At 35.6% G+C, this 23192-nt stretch overlaps 5 protein-coding genes across 5 annotated transcripts; 2 read left to right on the top strand and 3 right to left on the bottom strand.

Annotated features, from left to right (window-relative positions):
• The first annotated feature begins 675 nt into the window (after positions 1-675).
• On the top strand, positions 676-11118 carry kpna1 (karyopherin alpha 1 (importin alpha 5)). The gene is made up of 14 exons (XM_065258145.2): positions 676-951; positions 1682-1815; positions 1989-2102; positions 3560-3659; positions 3763-3857; positions 4094-4225; positions 4503-4591; positions 4667-4766; positions 5094-5257; positions 5354-5432; positions 7159-7284; positions 7363-7490; positions 9044-9219; positions 9330-11118. Exons 1-14 carry the CDS (start codon positions 837-839, stop codon positions 9515-9517), a joined length of 1740 nt encoding a protein of 579 aa, XP_065114217.1. The 5' UTR covers positions 676-836; the 3' UTR covers positions 9518-11118.
• A 740-nt stretch (positions 11119-11858) lies between these two features.
• On the bottom strand, positions 11859-14425 carry fam162a (family with sequence similarity 162 member A). The gene is made up of 5 exons (XM_065258151.1): positions 14196-14425; positions 13106-13189; positions 12761-12872; positions 12275-12383; positions 11859-12183 (listed from the first exon to the last, which is right to left on the bottom strand). Exons 1-5 carry the CDS (start codon positions 14245-14247, stop codon positions 12061-12063), a joined length of 480 nt encoding a protein of 159 aa, XP_065114223.1. The 5' UTR covers positions 14248-14425; the 3' UTR covers positions 11859-12060.
• A 249-nt stretch (positions 14426-14674) lies between these two features.
• mix23 (mitochondrial matrix import factor 23) lies at positions 14675-17662 on the top strand. The gene is made up of 5 exons (XM_065258152.1): positions 14675-14829; positions 15561-15686; positions 15797-15943; positions 17161-17220; positions 17330-17662. Exons 1-5 carry the CDS (start codon positions 14779-14781, stop codon positions 17378-17380), a joined length of 435 nt encoding a protein of 144 aa, XP_065114224.1. The 5' UTR covers positions 14675-14778; the 3' UTR covers positions 17381-17662.
• A 297-nt stretch (positions 17663-17959) lies between these two features.
• LOC135740111 (cystatin-B-like) lies at positions 17960-19711 on the bottom strand. Its single transcript, XM_065258154.1, has 3 exons — positions 19555-19711; positions 19379-19480; positions 17960-19268 (listed from the first exon to the last, which is right to left on the bottom strand). The coding sequence occupies exons 1-3, from the start codon at positions 19621-19623 to the stop codon at positions 19128-19130; spliced, it is 312 nt and encodes a 103-aa protein (XP_065114226.1). The 5' UTR covers positions 19624-19711; the 3' UTR covers positions 17960-19127.
• Positions 19712-21407: 1696 nt separating this feature from the next.
• Positions 21408-22968, bottom strand: LOC135740112 (cystatin-B-like). Its single transcript, XM_065258156.2, has 3 exons — positions 22803-22968; positions 22630-22731; positions 21408-22515 (listed from the first exon to the last, which is right to left on the bottom strand). The coding sequence occupies exons 1-3, from the start codon at positions 22866-22868 to the stop codon at positions 22375-22377; spliced, it is 309 nt and encodes a 102-aa protein (XP_065114228.1). The 5' UTR covers positions 22869-22968; the 3' UTR covers positions 21408-22374.
• Positions 22969-23192: the final 224 nt, after the last annotated feature.

The raw sequence follows: 23192 nt of genomic DNA, 5'->3' as shown, positions 1-23192 counted from the left end.
TCAACTATATTTTATAAGCTATAACAACTCATCAATAGTCAAAATAAATGAAAGTTGAAATGACTTGTAAATCTAAATTGATCACATCAAAAAAATTTAAGGCAGCAAAGATTTTTTTACAGCCCTGGTCCGACCCACAGCCACAAATGTTTTTTTGAGCACCTTTAATGACCTTAATATATTAGATGAGAATAATTGAAAGGATTTCCAGCCTTAAGAGTTTTATGAGATTTAAGTGCAACATTTTTTACTTTGATGCGAGTCGCATTGTGTAATTAAGGTTGCCAAATCCTCCATTACAGATAAAACTCTGAATTAGGATTTTCCCACCTCGAACTAGGAAATAACGTCTGAAACGGCGCTCAAATATAATATTATTGGTTATCCGACCTCAGGGATACGCGTCAATTGACGTCACGCCAATACTTACAATAAGATTTGATATTAAACAAAGTCTTTTATGTAAGTTTTATTACTAAATAAAAAATACGTTTGGGGCTCTTTAATGTGGCGTGACGTGCGTTTGCGATTAGATAGGACATTTAAACTGGATTATTCTTAACTCCGACTTCGTGTCGAAAGCGACATCTACGTTGTTTACGGTTCTCCCATCTAAATATTCAATTCAGTGTAAATAAATGCAACGCCATACTTTACATTGTACAACGTTGCGTTGATTTGTATTATGTTTGTTTAGACAGATTAACGTATGTCTATTACTAAGAACACATATTGTACATAATTTATTAATTAACATTTTACAGGATTCAAACACTGGGAGCACAATTGTGTAGAATATTTTTCACTACACACAAAACTGGCAACACCTAACAGACATGCGCCCCGCACACGATGTCCTCTTTGAGTGCGCATGCGCAGTATCACCATACCGGCGGAGGCAGAACGGTAGCAGCTCAAACGACGCAGGGATTAACCAGACCGTTTTGACAGGTCAGTAAAAACAGACAGAGTTTTTATGGCTAGGTGGTTTTATTACACGTGTAAAACGTTAAACTAGACAAATAAATTTGTTTAAACGCAATTGTAAAACAACAGTCGGGCAATCTTGTTGGGTAGGTTAGCAGGGGAGCTAACCGAGGCTGCTGCGCAGATCTGGGAGGGGGAGGCGTTAAGACGATATTTCCAGCAATCCTCTCCTTCGGTCGATGATCACTGTTTTATTAACGCTAAATATGACATTTCGTTGACTTTAATCGATCGTTACCGCGTCACAGATGCGATGTAGGACTGCAATTGTGTGTTTGTAGAGCTGTTTTTAGGCAGAGATGGTTAGATGGGTCGCTCCTCTTCACTGCGGGCTGAAGCGCCACTGCCCATAAGAAGAGCGTTAGACACACTGACAGATACATATGTGGTGTTCTCAGATATCACGATATTCATTTTAGCCCCTTCAAAAGTGAGGGTTGAATACTTATGTTTCCTGTTTAAAAAGGTTTTAGGTGATTGACAGCATCAGTAGAAAGCGTTTTTTTTCTTGTCATATTAATTACGTGTCAAACAAAAATGATCCTAAATAAATGCCTGGAGTTTATTGGTGTTTGTTGACTTTTAAGTGACGTAGTGATTAAAGGAATCTCCCAAAGCCTCTTTTATCGATATCCAGCTTTTGAAAATGAGTCTTGCTGATTCCTCTCGCCTTCATGGTTTTGTGTCTTTTCAGGCAACACCATGAGTCAGGGCAAAGACAATGCACGTCTCAAAAGCTATAAAAACAAATCCCTCAACACAGATGAGATGAGGAGGAGGAGGGAAGAGGAAGGTCTGCAACTTCGCAAACAGAAGAAAGACGAACAGGTAAGAAAATTGGGAGACAAGGAAAATAAGGTGGCAGAATTTCATGTCGGATAATTGTGGCCACAAACATAATTTTGATGTATTGCTTATGGTACGTATGTTGAGAAATTAAGTGCAATACATCATGTTGTCATTTTTTGAACACGGTCAGCTGAGAGTCTGTGTACTTATAGTTGTTCAAGCGCAGAAATGTGGCCACAGTGGAAGAGGATGGTGCACTGGAGGATGATGGGATGTCAGACAGTGGATACCTGGAATCACAGGCCAACAATATGGACCAAATCACGGTGAGACAGCTAAACAGTATTTAACCACTATGTATATAATTAAGAAACATTTGCATGTTTATATATATATATATATATATATATATATATATATATATATATATATTTATTTATTTTTATATATATATATATATATATATATATATTTATTTATTTATATATATGTTTATATTTATATATAATTTATATTATATATAAATATAAATGGGTGATTCTCACGAAAACTTGGTTTTAAAAATGTCAAGCATGAAAATGTAAAAATTGCTTAAATTTACTTTTTTCCCACCAGACATTGAAAAACAAAGTCTGGAGTAAATGGGAACATTAATTTAAACACTTTTACTTATCATTTAACACTTTTTGTAACATAATTAAAAAAATTAGTCCTAAAAAATCTCATTACCGCAACAGTCAGAAAACATCAACACTGATATATTTTCAAAATGACATGACAAACCTGAAATAACATAATTTGGAGATTCTGCACATGCATTTAAAATCAAAGTATTATGCTTCTATTAATGAAATTAACATTTAATAAGCATCTGTTGCGGTAATGATCATCAAAATGTTGTGTAAGCATTCTGACAAGACAATATTTCAAATTAACTGTAAAAAAATGATCTTACCTGGTAGCCATCTTGAAGTAACTGGTCCATGTGCTTGGTCACTCAAAATCAAACTTTATTAAAATTCTGTATGTGTGCTTAAACTGTTCTCAAAAAGTGTTGCGGAGGATGAGAACATCAGGCATGGACACATAATTTTCCTAATTTTTCTTCATTATTATTATACATGAATATTCAGTAAATATTTTTTTCTGTCATCTAAACATCCATTTATTTTTTTTCTAAATATTTTTGTGTTAATTTGATTAAATTACAACATAACGCATGTTCAAACACAGCCGGACACATTGCGGTAATGAGAATTTCAGCAGAAAATGAGATAAAATTGACAAATTATAAATTCTTAGGTTGAAATCACACATTGTGCAAGGTAGAACACAGTATTGTGTTAATTCTGATGCTTTTTAATATTTACTATATTACCCATTTTATAGCTAAAATCATTAGTGCCGTGGTTTCGTGAGAATCACCCAAATATGTATTATATAAATATATATTTTTTCTTAAAATTATACATGTATATATATTATACACATACATGTATAATTTTAAGAAAATATATATTTATATAATAAATATTTATATCCTGTCAATCAAAAGAGAACAGATAAAAGCAATGAATTTGAAATCCGTGTATAGAAAATGTAATGAAACATCATTAGTTCAATGTTCAATATTAATAGTCATTATGCCAATGAATAACATTTAGAAAAATTAATTTTCAGAATTTAGGTAACGAAAGCAGATATTAGTTTGAATAGCAGTATTGGTATTTATATTATCTTGTTCCCTTATTGATAGAAATTATTCTCTATCTTTCCACCATAGGGAAGTGTGATATCTGAGGATATGATACAGATGATCTTCTCTAGCTCTCCTGAACAACAGCTCATCGGAACACAACGCTTCAGAAAACTCTTATCTAAGGGTAAAACATCACTATGTTTAAAACAATCACTTGGATCAAAAGCACATACGTATTTGTGATGAATGGATGATTTTCTGAATTGCCTTTTGCAACCCTCTTTCAGAACCTAATCCCCCCATCGATGAGGTTATTGCCACCCCTGGGGTCGTGGAGCGTTTCGTTGAGTTCCTGAAAAGAAGGGAGAACTGCACGCTACAGGTGAGCTTGATAAACATGTATCCGTATAAAACTGCCCCCATTGCCAGAAAATCAGCCTTTTTTTTTAACCCTGCTAGTCTTAACTCCATGCACTACAGACAGCTACTAACACAAGCTGACATTGTTGAAATGTGTAGATATTGCAATTCGTCTTAATTTAATCCACTTGGCTCATGAATGGTGCATTAGTGGATGTCTCTCTGCAGTATTGTGACAAACGTTCTGTCTCTGTGCAGTTTGAAGCAGCTTGGGTCCTGACAAACATCGCATCAGGCACGTCCCACCAGACTCGCGTGGTCATCCAGGCCGGGGCGGTGCCTATTTTTATTGAGATGCTCACCTCAGATTTTGAGGATGTACAGGAACAGGTGTGTACATGTTTAGGACTTTTTTACTTCGAAATAATGAGCACTGATGAATAATTTACAATAAGACCAGGCACACATATAAAGAAATCAGACGAGTATATAGTCTTGACAGTTTAGAGGAAGTAAAAGTGCTGTTTTTAGGTTTTCAATGATTTATATCTGTTGGTTTTGCTTGTTGGTTTGAAGTACAGAATGTTGTATTATGGTAATAGGACCACACGCTGTCTCAAATTGTCTCATTATCTGAGTAAAACTTGAGTCATTGTCTTTGCTGCAGGCGGTGTGGGCTTTAGGCAACATTGCAGGAGACAGCACCGAGTGCAGGGATTATGTTTTGGACTGCAATATTTTACCCTCTCTAATACAGTAAGTCATGCAGTCATTTGTTTTTAATAAAGGACTATTGAATGGTTAATCTTATAAGGTAAATTCTCCCTATAGGCTATTGGCTAAACAAAACCGACTGACGATGATGAGGAACGCAGTTTGGGCTCTGTCCAACCTGTGTAGAGGAAAAAACCCACCCCCAGATTTCGCCAAGGTAACTTTCTAGTTTTTGAAGGGTCGCAGGAAAGTGGTAACCACTAATTTTACGGTTTGTAATCTGGGTTTACTATTACTGCATAAATACTTTTATTATAACCTCATGAAGATTTGAAAGCAGCTATAAAATAAATGAATGTCAATGAGGACAGCATGAAAGTTAAGAAGTTAATTTAAAGGACAACCAGAAACAAAATTTTGTTGCAATATACTGGAAGTGTTTCGTTTTAGATTGTGGTTTTTTATTGCGGTCACGTTTGGTTAGGCTAAAATAATATGATGCTAATTTATGCTTGTATATTTAAGCTTATTTTGTTTTACCTAGGTATCACCGTGTCTCAGTGTTCTCTCCTGGCTGTTGTTTGTGAATGATACCGACATTCTGGCTGATGCATGCTGGGCTCTTTCTTATCTCTCCGACGGACCCAATGAGAAGATACAGGCTGTTATCGACTCGGGAGTCTGCCGCAGACTAGTGGAGCTACTCTTGTATGATATGAAGAAAAAAAATGAATATCTTTGGGTGTACTTTGATTTATCAAAAGGGTTTTTGTGGATGCTAAGTTGCTCTTGTATGTTTTTCAGACATGCAGAATATAAAGTGGTGTCCCCTGCTTTAAGAGCCGTAGGGAACATTGTCACTGGAGATGACCTTCAGACTCAGGTGAGATGATCGACATGCTTTGTAGTAGGGGTGTCCTCGACTAAGGATTTACATATTCGAATCAGAATTGTCGAATCTTTCCATAGTCGACCGATAGTCGAATCATCTATGTTTGTGTGCATGCGTTGGGAGGGGGCCAGACCAGGTACAAATTGGTAACTTTTATTTTCTTTCACAAGCAGCACACATAAACAACTTTCTGATAAAGTGACCAAAACTGTCTTTCAAGTAATAAACGAAGACAAAACTGAGGATGCATTTATATTTTTTTAAGGTAAAATGTAAGGCAACATTTGTTTAATTATTCCTCATAACATTTTAAAGCCACGATCTACAGAACATCACACAAAAATACATTTTGATAACTAAACCTAAAAAAATAACAAAGGTGATCCTGCCTTGGAAACTCCGGCTACAATTCAGTGTTTTTATTTAATTTGGAGATAGCGTGTCAAAGCAGTCATGACCAAAAAAACCCGACAAATGAGAAATGACAAATAATTTGTGATTGTGACTGTAAATGATAAAAACTAATCTTTATATACAATTCATTAAACGTTAATTTATAACAAGAAAAACACTGAAATTAATGATTTTATAGACACTACGCGTTATTATTTAGCACAGAAATACCTGCTTGCTTGCTTTGACTTTGATCATCTCTGTATTAACTTAAGATACAGAAAGACCGGATGATATTATTTATTTAAGGAATCTCTTTGCTATCATTTGAAAGTGAACACCGACCGACCATAATATTAAATCACAAGAAAGACATTCGTGTCAGGCAGAAATAGGTTCGGTGCAGTCGTGCAGATAGTTTCCGTTTCATCACCGAAATTTAAAAAAACGGCTTACCTGTTTTGTAGTTTAACTTTTGACAAGATAACACCTTTGTTTTAAATACATTTTAAAAACTTATACTCGTCGAAAAACATCCGTTTTTTAATGTTTAGTTTGATGAACTCCTAAATATGAGACGCAGAGAGCACCTTACCCGTTCGGCTAAATTACATGCGCAAGCATATCCAGCACGCAACAGCGCAACATCCATACAACGAAAAGCTATCCAAAATTTACATACTTAAATTAGATCAGAATTTACGTTTATAATAAATACAATTTTTTAAATAAAATAAGGTCAGAAGTAACAAAGTGCAGAACAAATATGTAAAATGCCTCAAGTGCACGGAAACAAAACACAAGCCAAATAGTTAAATCAGATAACCCAAAGTCATTCATAAATAAAATAAAATATAGAAATTATTAAAAGAACGAAAGGCATAATATAATTTGCCAGCTTTGTCTTTTAAATGTAGAAACAAAGAGGCAATGGTTTATTAACATAGAAACCTCTTATGCACGTGTAGCCCGGACACAGGGGTTCTTGGATTTATAAACGCATTTTAAAAATATTTATTGAAAGCTGCTACTTCACATATTATTTGCAGCATTATCATAATATGCAGTATATTAATATATTGTGAGAAAGATGTTATATGTGAAATCAGATAATGTGTGCACCCATATAAGGCCAAAATTGAATGATCCTCATTTCATAACACATCTGCGACGATTCGACTGTGAGATTGGTAGTCGAATCAGGCTTCTCCTATCGATGCATCGAATCTTCGACCATTCGGGGTCACCCCTACTTTGTAGTTATTACATCGGCTTTATTTCACCTTGAACTTAACACACCTGAATGTGTCTTTTATATGAACAGGTGATTCTTAACTGTTCAGCCCTGCAAAGTCTTCTTCACCTGTTGAGTAGCCCAAAAGAGTCCATCAAGAAAGAGGCATGTTGGACCATCTCTAACATCACAGCTGGGAACCGTGCACAAATACAGGTTTGATTTGTTGATAGAGCTGGATTTTTAGATTACTCTGAGTGAATGTTTCTCACTTTTTTCTGTTTTATCTTGTAGATGGTGATAGATGCAGACTTGCTCCCTCCATTGATCCATATTCTGCAAGTAGCCGAGTTTCGTACAAGGAAGGAAGCAGCGTGGGCCATCACAAATGCAACGTCTGGTGGTTCCTCTGAGCAAATCAGGTGAGAATGGTGCAGACGATTATTTTTCATTAGAGGTCATTTTAAAATGTTAAAGGGATAGTTTAACAAAATTTCAATTCTGTCCTCATTTACTCATTTTCATGTTGTTACAAACTGTATAAATTTCTTAGTTCTGATGAACACAAAGGAAGATATTTTGAGAAATACTTGAAACCAAACCGATAATGAGCCTAATTCACTTCCATAGTAGGAAAACAGATTATTATGAAAGTGAATGGGGCTCATGATCGGTTTGGTTTCAAACATTCCTCAAAATATCTTCCTTTGTGGTAAATGATGACAGAATAAAAATTTTTGGGTGAACTATCCCTCTAATAAAGCATTAAGTATCTGCAATATAAGATCTAATGCTATAACAAACAATAACCTTTATGGGTTACACATTAAATGAATGCTTTCTTGAGATTTGTCAATACCATGAACATGTTACCAGCAATATATTGGCAATATAAAAAAGGCACGCCTTTAAATATGTCCTAACTTCCTGATCAACAGGAAATAATAAAATGTGTAAAAATTAACCACATGCTTTCAGACAGTTCATTGCTCAATGATGAAATACTGTTTTGCAGTCTTACAGTGATTTGGTCCATATTGTTGGCCTGTTAGAATGCTTTCTCACGATTATGGAAATTTGAAGGCATTTTGAAATAGGAATTTAATGGAAAATTCTATATAATAAGTTATGCTCATTGTAAAATTTGTAATTGGCAGAAAACTGCTGTTTGCGAGTGTAATCTCCAGGGTTCCCACGGGTCCTAGAAATCCTTGAAAGTTTGTGAATCTGGGGAAAAAATTCAAGGCACTGGGAAGTTTTAAAAATATACATGCATAGAAACAGGTCATTGAAAGTGCTTGAATCTATTTAATGCAAGAAGTTTTCTGGAAAAAATCTGTTTTATTCCCTGTGTAGTGTAGGATAATATCATTAAATTTCTAAACTTTTTAAGCACACGTGATAAACTGTTTGCTTTAAATTCTTAAATTTTTTGTATGCGAATGTTGATTCATACCAAAATGCTTTTTGCATAGTTGTGTTTGACACATGAAAACATCTCGGGTTATCTATGTAACTGTTTTTCCGTGAGAAGGGAACCAGACGCTGCGTCTCCCTTGCCATACTTCCTGCGTCCCTGTAACGTCGTCTTTGGCAACATTTCAGATAGCGATATACTTCCTGGCTCCCGCGTCACCCGGTCTTTGTCTTTAAGCCTCACCATTGGTTGAATTTGATATACACATTCAGACGCATTTACCCCTGGAGGCGTCCCCAAAATGTCACCGCAGTGACGCAGCGCGAGTTCCCTCGAAAAGGAACTGTAACAATGTATCTTAAAAGGTAGCACGATGTAACCTTGCTCACACTTCAAATGAAATGACCTTGAAAGGTCCTTGAAATTGAAGTTATGGGAAGGTGTGGGAACCCTAAATCTCTATGAAATATTTTTCCATCACAAACAACTGGAACAGGAAAGTCAAATGCTTGAAGCCAAAGTGGCCTTTACATTTCAGTGCTTTGCTTGTTCCTTCAGGCATCTTGTTGAGCTTGGTTGCATCAAACCTCTTTGTGACCTCCTGACGCTGATGGATTCAAAGATCGTACAGGTGGCCCTAAATGGTTTGGAGAACATCTTACGATTGGGTGAGCTGGAGGCAAAACGAGGTGGAGGCATCAACCCCTACTGCGCCCTCATTGAGGAAGCATATGGTATGTTAGCACTTATTATGAAAGAAGTTGTTACTTTATCTAACTTTTCATCCTATAATTCAGTCTTGTTTGGATGCATTGATGTTTATAATCAAACGTACATTTTTCAGGGTTGGACAAACTCGAGTTTCTGCAAGGTCATGAAAACCAAGAAATCTACCAGAAGGCTTTTGACCTGATCGAGCGATACTTTAACACAGAAGATGAAGATCCAGCCCTGGCACCTGCTGTGGATCTCCAGCAGCAACAGTTCCTTTTCCAGCAGTGTGATGCTCCTATGGATGGTTTCCAACTTTAACACCTTCCTTCCCCTTCTTCTCCAAGTAATCCACCCTGAAGGGTGCGAGATGTCCCCGGCCCAACAGAGCAAAGGATTCAAAGAATGAACGTTTTAATTCAAGTGTGATTATACAAGAGCTTGTGTTGCCGGTCAACCCATTTCCCCCCTCTTGTCCTGTTTCCTTGGTGTTATTGGCCCAGTCCCGAAGGATGAGCTACAGAACAATGGCGACATCATGCCCAGATGCAGGAATCCTGATGACCAGTTGACTTTTAGATATGACCTCAATATCCACACAGATCCCACATCCTTCACTCCTGCATTAAATGTTTATTTAACCCTCAATGCTTGCATATCACATACACATCCCCTCAGCCCATTTAAGGTAAATAAGGAGCCTGTACCATGTATTCAGGAAAACTGCATCTAGCGATGAGTTGAAAGAAGCTGGGAAAGCACAGCTTGTGTGACGTGACTGCAATACTGACTCTGGCAAAGCAACTGCTTTTTATGTTGGTAAACACTGGACTGACCGTGTGACTGTGTTGCATGTCTCCAAATTCCCCCCTGAAAGTCAAAGCTAATCTGCGCCGAAGAACCCGAAAGGACGTCTACTAGGACAACTCAAAGACGGCCAGAACTGAGGGTTCCAGGCTTTTCTGACTCAGAAAGTCTCTTGCTTTGGACATTTAACATGCATTCCGACAATGACTGAACTTTATAGGCTCCGCCTCTTCTTTTAGGGTTACTCATTTGCACCTTTGGAATTCTGGGAGTTGGAGTCTTACCACTTACTGAGACTGCTGGACAGAGGAAAAAACAGGAAGACTAACTTTTTGGTCCTTTAGACTGTGCATTAACCATTTGATACTTCAAGAGGTCATTTTCACTCGAGCATCATCTTCATCGGCACTTTACGTTTAATACAGACACCCTTTTGGAAAAGTCAATTTTAGGCCCAAATCGTTTCTCAGGATATTGAGGTGAAAATTGTGGTGCATTACAGGATGAATTTACCTAAAACACTAAGTATTTAAGAGTGTGATGTCATTGCCTCATTCTGCTGTGAAAACTCCGCCCCTTCAAAGCTTCCACCATTGATAATAAGTACATTTTAACAAGCTTTTCAAAATCAAAGGCATAGCTTCCTGATGTGTGAGAGACAAACTTTTATTATTAATGTCTAATCATGCTGAATGCAAAAACACACATATAAGAGACACCATATTTTCTGAATAACATAAGAGGACAAAATACAGAGCAGAGGGATGTTTATTTGAAAATAGTTTTGTTTTATTATGTTTGTATGTTTATGTATTTTTCTGAAGGTTCAAATATTTTCAACCGAAGGTGCCATAATCCACATTTAAAAATTGAGGTGGAAAATGACAAGCAAAACAAACACATCGACTTTAAAGACAAAAATATATCAGCAAGTTTAAACTCAAAATTACTAGGTTTTAGTGCAAAATATATGATTGTTTACTTTAGAAGTTTTCTTATTTCAATGTCAGATTCTTCCCAAGAGATGACCAACTCTTTGTGTTCAATACTACTGTCGTATTGAGATTGTGTAACTGTTCTCTGTTACGCCATTTGCATAAACGCTGTTTCATGAAGACCAGTGCTCGAGTATTTTATGATTGGTTGGTTTTTCAAGAGTGTCCTTGACTTATTTCATTATATACTCTGTAGTACTGTTTTGGGGTCTGTCCTGTGAAAACTGTGATGCCATACGCTGATCGAACACATCTATGTGGACATAACACCATTGACAGGCAAGCCTATAACCAGAATGAACACCATGCTAGTAGTTTTGTATATTTCAACACAAAAATCTTACAAATTGTGCCTTTAACTAGGCCTACACAACAAATGTCTTATAATAGTGATGCACCGATGTATCGGCCGCCGATATTTATCGGCCGATTTTTGATGAATTTGAAACCATCGGCATATCGGCAATAGCACGAGAAAGGCCGATACCGATTGTTTATTAATTAACTGCATAAAGAAATCCATTATATGTAAAAACATTTGTTAATGTTGTTAATTTGTGCCTCTCTTATTATGTTGGTCAGTTGAATGTTAATTAGATCCAATCCATGTTCAGTAAAAATAAGTTGATGCAGAAATAAACTAGTAATAGACCAACTGTATAGTATTGTATGCAAATGTTTAGTATCGGCCAGAAGTTGTCTGTTTAAATCGGCATCGGCCCAAAAATTCCTATCGGTGCATCCCTATCTTATATGTCCATCTATTTCACATAGTTCATATAATTTTAGGGTTATTACTAAATAGTAGCAATAGAAAATAGATCTACTAAACATATTTCTTACTAAAGGAAAAATACAAGTGAGTTTTGCAACACATTTTTATTTTTTTCTAAGTATATAGAAAATTGCACATAAGAAAAACTCACACCTTGTTATTTACCAGTAATTTCGACACTACCTTAGTTTGCTTTGTGAAGTATCATTACTATTAGTTCCCTAAGGATTCAATGTTGTATGGCATATGATAGCTGGCTGATGAGTGAGCCAGGACTCTGGTGGATCTCACTGGGCTTTCTCTGCAACGACGACGACAGCAGCCTCCTCCTTCTCTTTCTTTGCTTCTTCTCTCCAACGAGCCTTCTTCTCCATGTTACGAGCAGTCAGGTTGTCATGCCGACTTACTGCCTGTCGTGGATGGTATTGGTTTTAGGATATGATCGCGATGTATTAAGCCAAGACCATGAAAGTCCAGCAGTCTTTTATAATCAAGTATTACCTTTTTGCCTGAGATAACCATAGCGAGGCACGCTATAAGAGTCAGTCCTATCATGATATAGCAAGCCTTCACACGAACTCTGTTCCGGGCAGCATCGATCATCTCAAATCTGAAATTTGAAAGAGTCACCATTAAAGATCCTTTTGGAATTAAAGACTCTGGTGAATATGGAGCAAATGATTAAAATGTTTTGACAAATCAACTCTAATTGTATAATGTTACGGCATAAGATCAGGGCATGTTAAGGGCAACATGTGGTGGGTCAATGAGGACGTGCCTGCTCTGTTTCGTGTCTAACCGTGATAAACAAAAGCCCACTCTGATCTCCCTCCAGATACCAAAAATTACGCTAATTACCTGTATGTACAGTACATTGGGAGTAAATCTTATTTAAACCTCACAGCAGTCCAATAGGTTGGAACAACTTTAACCAACATGCTTGGAGCTGGTAGTTTATCTCAGTGTAAACAGGAATAGACCACTTACGACACGAACTGTGGAATCTGTTCTCTGGTTTTGAATCGCCCGGACCACAGCAACATCTTAACATCCCATTCTGTTGGGCTGTAGCCTGGTAGTTTAAACCCAGGACGTTGAGCTATGGGCAACATGGAGACAGTATTATTGAAGATTTCGGAGAATTTTCGGTAAAAGATAATTTGGTTATAGCAGCTATTTATATAGATAAATACTAAGGCCTTTGTAAAGCGTTGTAATGAACAACAAAGCGTGCTGAAACATGCTTAGAGAACAAAAGTTGTGTAAAATGTCACGTATGACAACCTTTCAAACAAAGACAGGTATGCATGGATATTTGATACAGATACTGACCCTGTTGGGGTGCGGATGGACCCTCGTGAGGTTTAACACACAGCCGCCTTGTACCGGTGTTCAGTACACCTCTCCGCGCATGCGCTGCGAGAAAACATCAAAACAGGGGGTCTCATTCACTAAGCATGCGTACGCACAAATTGCTCGTAAAATGTGCATACGGACGTGCAAAAACGTAAGAACAACTTAGACCCCACGTGCACAATAATATGAACAAGGAAAAAGAACCATAATATATATATATATATATATATATATATATATATATATATATATATATATATATATATATATATATATATATATATATCTGTGTTATATATTTTATTTATTTTTTCCTTGTTCATGATTATTGCGCACGTGTGGTCTAAGTTGTTCTTACGTTTTTGCATACATTTAAAAATAAATTTGGTATAAAAGTTTTTTGTTAAATCGTGATTTGTAAGTTAAAACGTCCGTACGCAAATTTTACAAACAAGTTTGTGAGTACGCATGCTTAGTGAATGAGACCCATTAACTTTTTTCAGTCAAATCGAGCTGATGTTTGATGATGATATTCACTAAAAAGAATATACAATCTTGTTTATACTAACAAAATGTATAAGCATTTGTGTTACATTCACACTTAAAGTTTCGAACAACATCATTTTAGCTAAATCTGTCAGTGTAAACATGATATGTAAGGATGACACATCAGAAAATAACAACCAGAATATCAGGTTAGTACCGTTGTTGTAACCGTTGTAAAACGATTATAAATAAAATGCAATTAAAATGTAGTTTCAGACTTGTTCAGTTTTAAAATTACAGTAATTATATAAAAATAATAACAATATTTATTTTTAGAACATTTTTGTAAAAGATGTGATTTAATGAAAGAGTGATTCAATTATTGTAAACAACTTGAATGCCGAGTGCGTGTCAGGACATTAACTCAACAGCGAAACCTCAACAGCATTTAATAAAAATCAAGTGTTTACTTGATTGTTAATAAGCGTTTAAAGTAACCCACTGCCCGGCTAAGACAACTTACTGAAAAAGTTTAATCTACGCTGGCTGCTTCCAAAACAAACACACCTAAAATACTGACCTATTAAAGTGCCAAATGCAGCGCGAGGCCCGCTGATCATATTGAACATCATGTCTTCTGAAGAAAAAAATACGACGGAAGAGAAAGACAGCTGTTCTTTAAGCCATGAAAACGTGCCAAAATGACAACACCAAAAGTATATCTCCTCTGGGTAATCTGGAAGTCAGTTCGTGTTGCGTGCAGCTGCAAGAGTACATACGCACCAAAGCTACTGCCTGTAACCTTAAAGGACCCTGATCTGTCAAAATATTTCATAACAGGGCCTGTTCAATAACATACAAAAGACGAAATGGCCATTCGTGCTTTAGTTGAATTAGATAATAGACTAAATAATATTTGCATTGCTGTATAATGCAGTATATTGCATAATGCACTAGAAACTTATACTTTCAATTTTAACCTTGATAATTTTTATCTTGAGGAAAGTACTATTTTTTAATTGCTTCACGGAATTATTACAATGAATAAAACTGAATTAATATTAACAATAGTAGTCAGTAAGTGTCAAAACATCTCCATTGTATAAAGTATAATTCAGGCAGTGTTTGGGCACCCTCAACACGCAGGACCCTTTTTGTCCACTATGGCGGCGCCCGGTGGATCTCTGAACTGTGAGGACTTTTCAATGTTTCAGGTAAATTTTTTAAAAGTAACTGTCCGAGCAACAGGAAGTACGAAAGGCAGCTTTCTTTAGCACAAACTAATATTTTGTAATTATATTGTAAATTTGTTATCAGATGTTCAAATGAAGGTTGAATGAAAGACTGGCCGTCGGTGGTCTGGTGCGGTTCAATGTGCACAACAAACATGAGTGTTGGGACGTTGTGTGTTTAATAACGCTAGAAGTAGTAAAAACAACAGTAATTTATGCATACATTATGCAGTTATATTAATGTTATATATACATACATGTATGTTAATAATAGACATTGATTATATGTTCTATTTTTTATTATTATTTTTTTACATTTTTAGAAATATGTTTAATGATTTTGACCATTTTAATCTCAGTATTATGTAATGTTATTGTTTTATAATAATAATAATAAAAAATGTATTTAACTTTCCTAGATATTCTTACTTTAAAATATTTGTGGCTTAAGTACTAAAAGTTTTAAAGAATGTGCAGTTATGTATATAGTTAATGTGCTTTAATCTTTCTGTTGATTTATCCTGTTTTCTGTGATTTTTCACTTTTAAACTATTAAATGACTTTGCAGAGAGCACGTTTATAAGAAATATTGATGCAAATATATATAGAATAACAGCTCAGGATGATTGAAAATGTTTATTTGTATTTACATGCCACAGTGTCATGCTTTGCATTGCAATAACATTTTTATTCTGTGCTATTTTGTCTTTTAGGAAGTTTTAAAAGCGATGCGCACTATAGATGACAGAATTGTCCATGCACTTAATACCACTGTGCCCACTGTATCCTTTTCAGGCAAAGTGGATGCCACACAGACCTGCAAAGAGCTTTATGAGTCTGTATGTGTTTAATTCTATACTTGACGTCTGACTCATTTTACTTCATTTATAGGTTGATGGTCCGTGACTTGATTCCAATGCCTCTTCTGTACTTTCTGTATGTTTTTCAGCTTATGGAAGCTCATCTTTCTAGAGACAAGGCAATAAAGGCATGTATTACAGAGACATCTGCTGTCGTTGGACGGTTACGTGAAGAAAGGGCAAAGGATAGCGACAACTTGTCAATTATCAAGCAACTCAGGAAAGAACAAACTAAGGTAATGCCACTGTCTGCTACCGTAGGCCGCAAATACTTGTTGTTTTTAGCAAAGACTTGGATTTCCTGAAGCAGTAGTCTTTATTGCAGATAGCGATTATTTTAAGTATTCAAATCAGAATATACTACTAGTGGCACTGCAGTCATCAAGTCTTACTTAAAGTATACATGCATTACATTTAAAACCACTAGAAGGAGGCAGTCCCTTCAGATAGAAACATTGTCCTGAGAATACAATTTAAACATGAAAGAAAAGTTACAGTCAGGAAAGAAAGAACAGCTGTAAACACATCCCAGATCATCCCCCTTTGAGCAGGTAAACATGACAACAGGAAAGGGCATGTGTAAAAACACTCAAAAGGTGCTCATTCCTTCAGTTTAGTGTCCCCTTGCTGATTTTACCCATAGATGACCCATGAACAAATTATCAACTTGCCCAATGGAACAAAGGCATGCACGCCAGCTAACGGCTTCCATTACCTTGCTGTTTCTTTCATATTTAGGTGAAACACAAACTTAAATACCAAATATAATAGTGCCATATTAATACAAAAAAATTGCTTAAACATTATGGGGCGGTTTCCCGGACAGGGATTAGACATTAAAATACATGTAAGAGCTGTCCAAACTGAAAACAACTTGCGCTGACGTATCTTAAAATACATCAGTGCCCTTTGTTTTGCCTCAAAATGCACACAAGTAATTTGTTTAGTAACGCATGTTTGTTAAAACTTGTTATATTTCCCAATTAAACTAAAGTCTAGTCCCGGTTTAAGCTAATCCCTGTCCGGGAAACCGTCCCTATATCACCACATACTTCAGTATTGAACACCCTTAAAAATGCTGGGTTATTTTTAGCTGCATTTGGTTCAAAAGGGATGAACCAAACCCTATAATTTACCTATGCTGGGATGTTTTAATTCATTGTTGGGTCAAATGTACCAATGTATGGGTTTGTCCCTTTTAATCCAATGCTGGGCTGTAAGTGCCACAATGATTATAGAAGTTGTGGTATATCAAGTAGTCATATAAAAAACCATGTGAATCTAAAGACCTACATTTTCAAGAGCTTACCCTGAGAGTGACTATTAAACAAACAACTGGTAATTTCATATGCCTAAATTAAAGTTATAATTTTGTTTCATTTTATCTAGAAGTCTTCAATATATTTTTTATTAACAATAACATTTTAATTTCTCTATTTTTCTCTTCCTACAGTTAAAACTAATGCAGTCTGAGTTAAATGTTGAAGAAGTGGTCAATGACCGTAGTCTAAAGGTGAGCTTGAGAAAACGTCCTTTTAAATACAATACACGCTATGTATTCAGCTTTGTCTTTCCAATGGAGCTTGTTTTAATGTCTTTATCATTGTGATTTTTCCCTACAGGTTTTCAACGAAAGGTGTCGAATTCATTATACTTCACCCAGGATCAAATGATTGTCAGTTCTGTCGAGAAAAATCAGTAGTTCACAAACACTTGTTATGTTGACAACATCTGGCGTTGAGCTGAAACATTGACCCCTGAGAGTCTCTGCTGCTCGTCCCAAAAAACCCTCTCCCCTCCAGTGTGTTAGGTGGCTTTATGTTCCAACAGTGAAGGAACACTACATTTATCCAAGTCATGTATTACTTTTCATATAAATATTGTACAAAACTGATTTTATAAACAATGAATTGTTTTCCAATCACTAAAAGTTGTTTTCTTTGAAACAGAAACAGTCTATTCCTGTAGCTTAATTGGTAGAACATTGTGGTAACAACACAATGATTCCCAGGGAGCTGATAAAGTGAAAAACATATTTAATTTAAATGATCTTTAAGTCATTTTGGATAAAATGGTTTGAGTATGTGCAAATAAGATGGTGACATGACACATACAGCGCATTATTTGTTCACAATCCCCAGTTTTATCCATGCATTTTAGGTAATACTGTAAATACTGATGTTAAAATTTGTAAATATTTGCACACAGTGTAAAAACAAATGCTCAGACCAAACCAATTGGTCACATCCTAATAGAGTTAATATTTGGATACATTTTATTTCACTGCATTTTCATGGATGGTGTCACAAGTAAACATTTATGCATGCACTTTTATTCTTAAACCCATCATATAATAGCAATACTTGTTAATGTATAAACGTCTTAAATTCAAATTGTTAATGATGTAAACTAGACATTTATGCTGCCTTCTCATGCTATCAGAATAATTGTAAATACGAGTTTCCTAGGTAAAAGTCGTGTTAACCTCTGGGAAGTTATTTGATACCCAAACTCCTGAGATGAGTGGACCTCAATTCTCAGGGATTTCTGCTTTGGCAGGTTTGCTTTATTGGTTTATATTGCAACAGCTTCATTGCCTTGTCATTAAAGTAGTGCATATTGGGGCAATTTCCCGGACAGAGCTTATCTTAGTCCCAGACTAAAATGCATTTTTGGGCTGCCTTAATTTAAAAACAACTTGCTCTGACATAGCTTAACAAATATCAGTGCCATTATTTTGCCTCAAGATGCATAGCAGTATTGTTTTTTGTAAGGAATGTTTGTAAAAACTAATGTCATGATATCACTAATGCCTAGTCCTAGATTAATCTAGACCCTGTCCAGGAAACCGCCCCATAGTGTTTAAATAGCATTTTCTCAACGCAAGTATAAACCTGGTGTCCTCCATTGTTTTTTTCCAAAAAAGCACTTAAAGACAACAAGCTTGTAATCCCGCCTTTAGAAGTGGAAATATTAAATTACCGATAGCATGTTAAAGGGATAGTTCACCCAAAAATAACAATTCTGCAATAATTTACTCACCCTCATGTTGTTACAAACCTGTATAATTTCCACAAAGGAAGATATTTTGAGGAATGTTTGTAAACCAACCATTCATGAACCCCATTCACGTCCACAGTATTATTTTTCCTACATTGGAAGTGAATGGGGCTGATAATCAGTTTGGTTATGAACATTCCTCAAAATATCTTCCTTCTTTTCCATCTAAACAAAGAAATTTATAAAAGTTTGTTACAACATTATAATGAGAAAATGATGACAGAGTTATAATTTTTCGGTGAACGATCTCTTTAAGGCAGCATTAGATAAAAACAAAATCTTCATTACTCATGGTTACACACGCTGTCAAAATTATGATGGATGTTGAATCCCTTGTGGGAAATATGCCTGGGTGTCTTCCTAGACGTTCTGCTCGAAATATTCAATAGCATCATGATGAGACTTGGATGTCAACAGGCCGTTTAGCTCTAGTTTTTGTCCATAGCAGGGAAGAGTTTGATAAACACGTAGATGTATAAAGTCGTCTCCACCTACATGCACCTAAAACAGCAAATGAAAACAATGTATAGATTGCAGTTCTTTGTGATCTGACTCAAGTCAAAACAATGTTTAAACAAAACAGTATATTCAGGGCAAAGTGACTAACTTACCTTGATAAAGAAATTCCTTCCAGCAACAACTTGTGTTCTATAAGATTTGGCGATGAAAACGTCAAAATTCCGTCCAGCTTTATCCTCGACATGTGACTTTATCTAAGGACATAAAGGGAGGGTTCATTTACAACAGTTTTATTAAAACATTTTTGGGCAATTTGCATACTACAAACCTCATCGCATATTTTTTGCACTTCTTCATCGGCATCTTTTGTCTCCCCAGTTCCGCCGCAACGAGGCATTTTAAATGCAAGGTTGTATTAAAGTATCTGTACTGTGGAAAATCTCGTTCCACTTTTTCTACTTTATCCTGGTTATGACGTAAAACGGGGAAAGACCACTTGTATGGGACAAACCCAAAAGAGGGGTGTACTGCACTCAAAAAGCACGGTTATTTCTTTATAACTGTCATTAAAGGTAAATCATTTCTGTCTAAATATGATACAAGTTTATCACCGACCCACTATAAACAAATGTAGATAATCTGTTTAGTGTTTTTTTCGGTTCGTATTGCTATCAACCTACCCCCACTAAGTGGTTTGATCCTCGCTTGGCATAACTTTCCCATAGCTTGCCTCCTTTGGAATGGTCTGGCTATCTCCCAGAAAAAATAAAGGGGAACCTTCCTGAAATCTATCGTTAAGCCATCCCGTAAGTAACTTAATCTACAACTCATTGACTGGCTCCAAAAGGGGGTCAATTCCCATAAACCCCATGTTAAAATGGCCAACTACAGCAGAAATAAATATGTTTACAGCCTGGTACAAAAGTGATTTAAGTCTATATAGCTAATTTTACCCTTCATGGCAACTGGAGGGGGTGTGTGATTTTTTTGTTACTCATCCATTTAAATTATATTAACTTAAAGTTCTGCATGATGAAGGGCGTGGCCACTACTGCCACTGCTGTCACTCACTCACTCACTGTCACAGGTTGTTCTAAACCTGTATGAGTTTTTATTTTATTTTGATGAACACTAAAATAAATTTTGACAAATGATGGTAAGCAAACAGCTGCTGTAACCATTGACTTCCACAATAGGAAAACAAATATTATGTAAGTATTGTGATAAATGATGAAGAAGATATTTTGATAAATGATGGTAAGCACACAGTTGACAGTACCCATTGAATTCCATTGTACTTGTTTTACCAACTATGGTGGTCAATGGTTACAATCAGCTGTGTGCTTACTATCATTTATCAAAATATATTCTTTTGTGTTAATCAGAAAAAAGAAATTCATACAGGTTAAAACAACATAAGGATGAGCAAATGATGACAGAATCTTCATTTTTGGCTGAACTATTGATCTCTATTTTTCTTACACTTAAAAGTAAAACTAATGCAGTCTGGGTTAAATGTTGAAGAAGTGGTCAAAGACCATAGTCTAAAGGTGAGCTTGTGAAAGCATGCTTTTAAATACAATAAATTTCTAAAGACGCTTTCCCTTCAAGTTTTTTAGAATGTCTTTGCCATTGTGATTTTTCCCTACAGGTTTTTCACGAGTTCGCATTAACATGTAATCGATAAGTATAATAAGATGAGCATATTTGGCATGTCGTCCGAGGAGAGGGCTCCGAGCTCGGATTTTAGCCCGAACCCAGAGTACTCCCCCCTCTTAAACTGGGGTAAATGGAACTAGGTGATAGTGAGGAGATGGGGTGGAGGAGGAATGCTGTAAAACTGTTACGGGTCATACGAGAGGGACTGCTATTTATAGGTACCTCTTCCCGCTGATTGGATGGATCACATGACCATGCTCCTCCCGAACTTTGTTAAATAAACTTCATTTAATGAAAGGTCTCAAATTAATTTAAACTCCACCCAGGATCAAATGATTGCCAGTTCTGTCAAGAAACACCTTATTTGTTCATAAACCCCAGAAAGGAAATTGGACACATTCAATTTAATTGTTTCATCCATGTATTTTTTGTAATACTGTATAAACCGATGTTACAAAAAACTGATGCTCAGATCAAACCAAACGGTCACAAAATATTTGGATAAATTCTTCTTTCACTGCATTGTTTCGTTGTATGCATGTGTCCTTTTATTCATAGGCCCATCACATTTTAGCAATACTTTGCTAATGTACAAAGGTCAATATGATGCAAAAAATTTGTTATTTTAGTAATTTTAAACAATTTTGTTGCAAAACATTTGATAACAAAGTTGTATTTGTTATCAATTAGTTAATGCATTAAAATTAACTAATGATCAATTATTTTACAGTATGTATTAATCTTAGAGCGGTTGGCATTTACTTGTACATTTATAAAATCAATTATTATAACTGACATTAATTAATGCATTAACTAACACAAATAACTGTATTAACATTAACTAACATTAAAAATAATGAATGCCTGTTGAAAAACTATATTGTTTATGTTAGTTAATGCATTACGAATGTTTACTAATACAACCTTATTGTAAAATGTAATATGTTTATAAGCTAGTTAAAAACAAACATATATATATATATATATATATATATATATATATATATATATATATATATATATATGCTTTCAATGCAATTAAATAATGTAGATTTCAGCACTTTCATCTGCTTACGTTGCATCAAAGGTTTCTTTAACTGTTTTTGCAGTGTTCATCATTACAGCCAATCACAGATGTGACTGTTAAGTGCATGAGTTTTAAAATAGCAATAAAATCATTTTTTTCTTTTTGTCTGTGTAGTCTATAAACATATAGAGTATAAAAGGTTTTGATGTTTAATTCACATTAATAATTATGATTACATTGTTAAGGTTAGCTATGCACACTGTTTCCCATTAAAATATTTGGTAACATCTTGCCTGAAGACAACAATCTCGTAATCACGACTTCAGAAGTTGGAATGATCAAATTATAGCACGTGAAGGCAGCAATAAAAACAAAATCTTCATTATCTTTTACTCATGGTTACACGGGGTCATATAATGTTTGTTAGATCAATTGCGTGAAATATTATGCCTGGGTGTCTTCCTAGAGGTTATGGTCGAAATATTCAATAGCATCATGATGAGCCTTGGATGTCAACAGGCCGTGTAGCTCTAGTTTTTGTCCATAACAGGGAAGAGTTTGATAAACACGTAGATGTAAAAAGTCGTCTTCACCCACATGCACCTAAAACAACAAATGAAAAAAAAATATTTAAAATAGTTTGCAGTTCTTTGTAATTTGACTCGAGTCTTAATTTTACAAAACGCAATATATTCAGGCCAAAAATGACTAACTTACCTTGATAAAGTAATTTGTCCCAGCAACAACTTGTGTTCTATAAGATTTGGCGATGAAAACGTCAAACGTCCGCCCAGCTTTATCCTCGACATGTGACTTTATCTGAGGACATAAGGCGGGGGGTTCGTTTATGACACCGTGTTTTGCAATTTTTCGGCAATTTGCATACAAACCTCGTCACATATTTTTTGCACTTCTTCACTGGCATCTTTCGTCTCCCCAGTTCCGCCACGACGCATTTTAAACGCAGGGTTGTAAAGTATTTAAGTAATATTTTTACTCGAAAATCTCTTTCCACTTTTCCTGGTTATGACGTATAATGGGAGAGACCACTTGTATGGGACAAACCAAGAAGAGTTGTACTGAATCGTTAATGCACTTTGGATTATTTATAACTGTCCTTAAAGGCAAAAAAAATATGTTTATCACTGCCCCCACCTTACACAAAAATATAGATTATCTTTATAGTAATTTATCTAGATTCATATCGTCATCATCAACCTACCCCTTGAATTGGTTTGATCCTCGCATATCATACTACATTATTAAATTGTAAAACATAT

Source organism: Paramisgurnus dabryanus, chromosome 22, assembly GCF_030506205.2.
Source record: "Paramisgurnus dabryanus chromosome 22, PD_genome_1.1, whole genome shotgun sequence".
Lineage (NCBI taxonomy): Eukaryota > Metazoa > Chordata > Actinopteri > Cypriniformes > Cobitidae > Paramisgurnus > Paramisgurnus dabryanus.
Note: the sequence above shows the minus strand (reverse complement) of the source record. Positions and strands in the feature narration are given on the sequence as shown.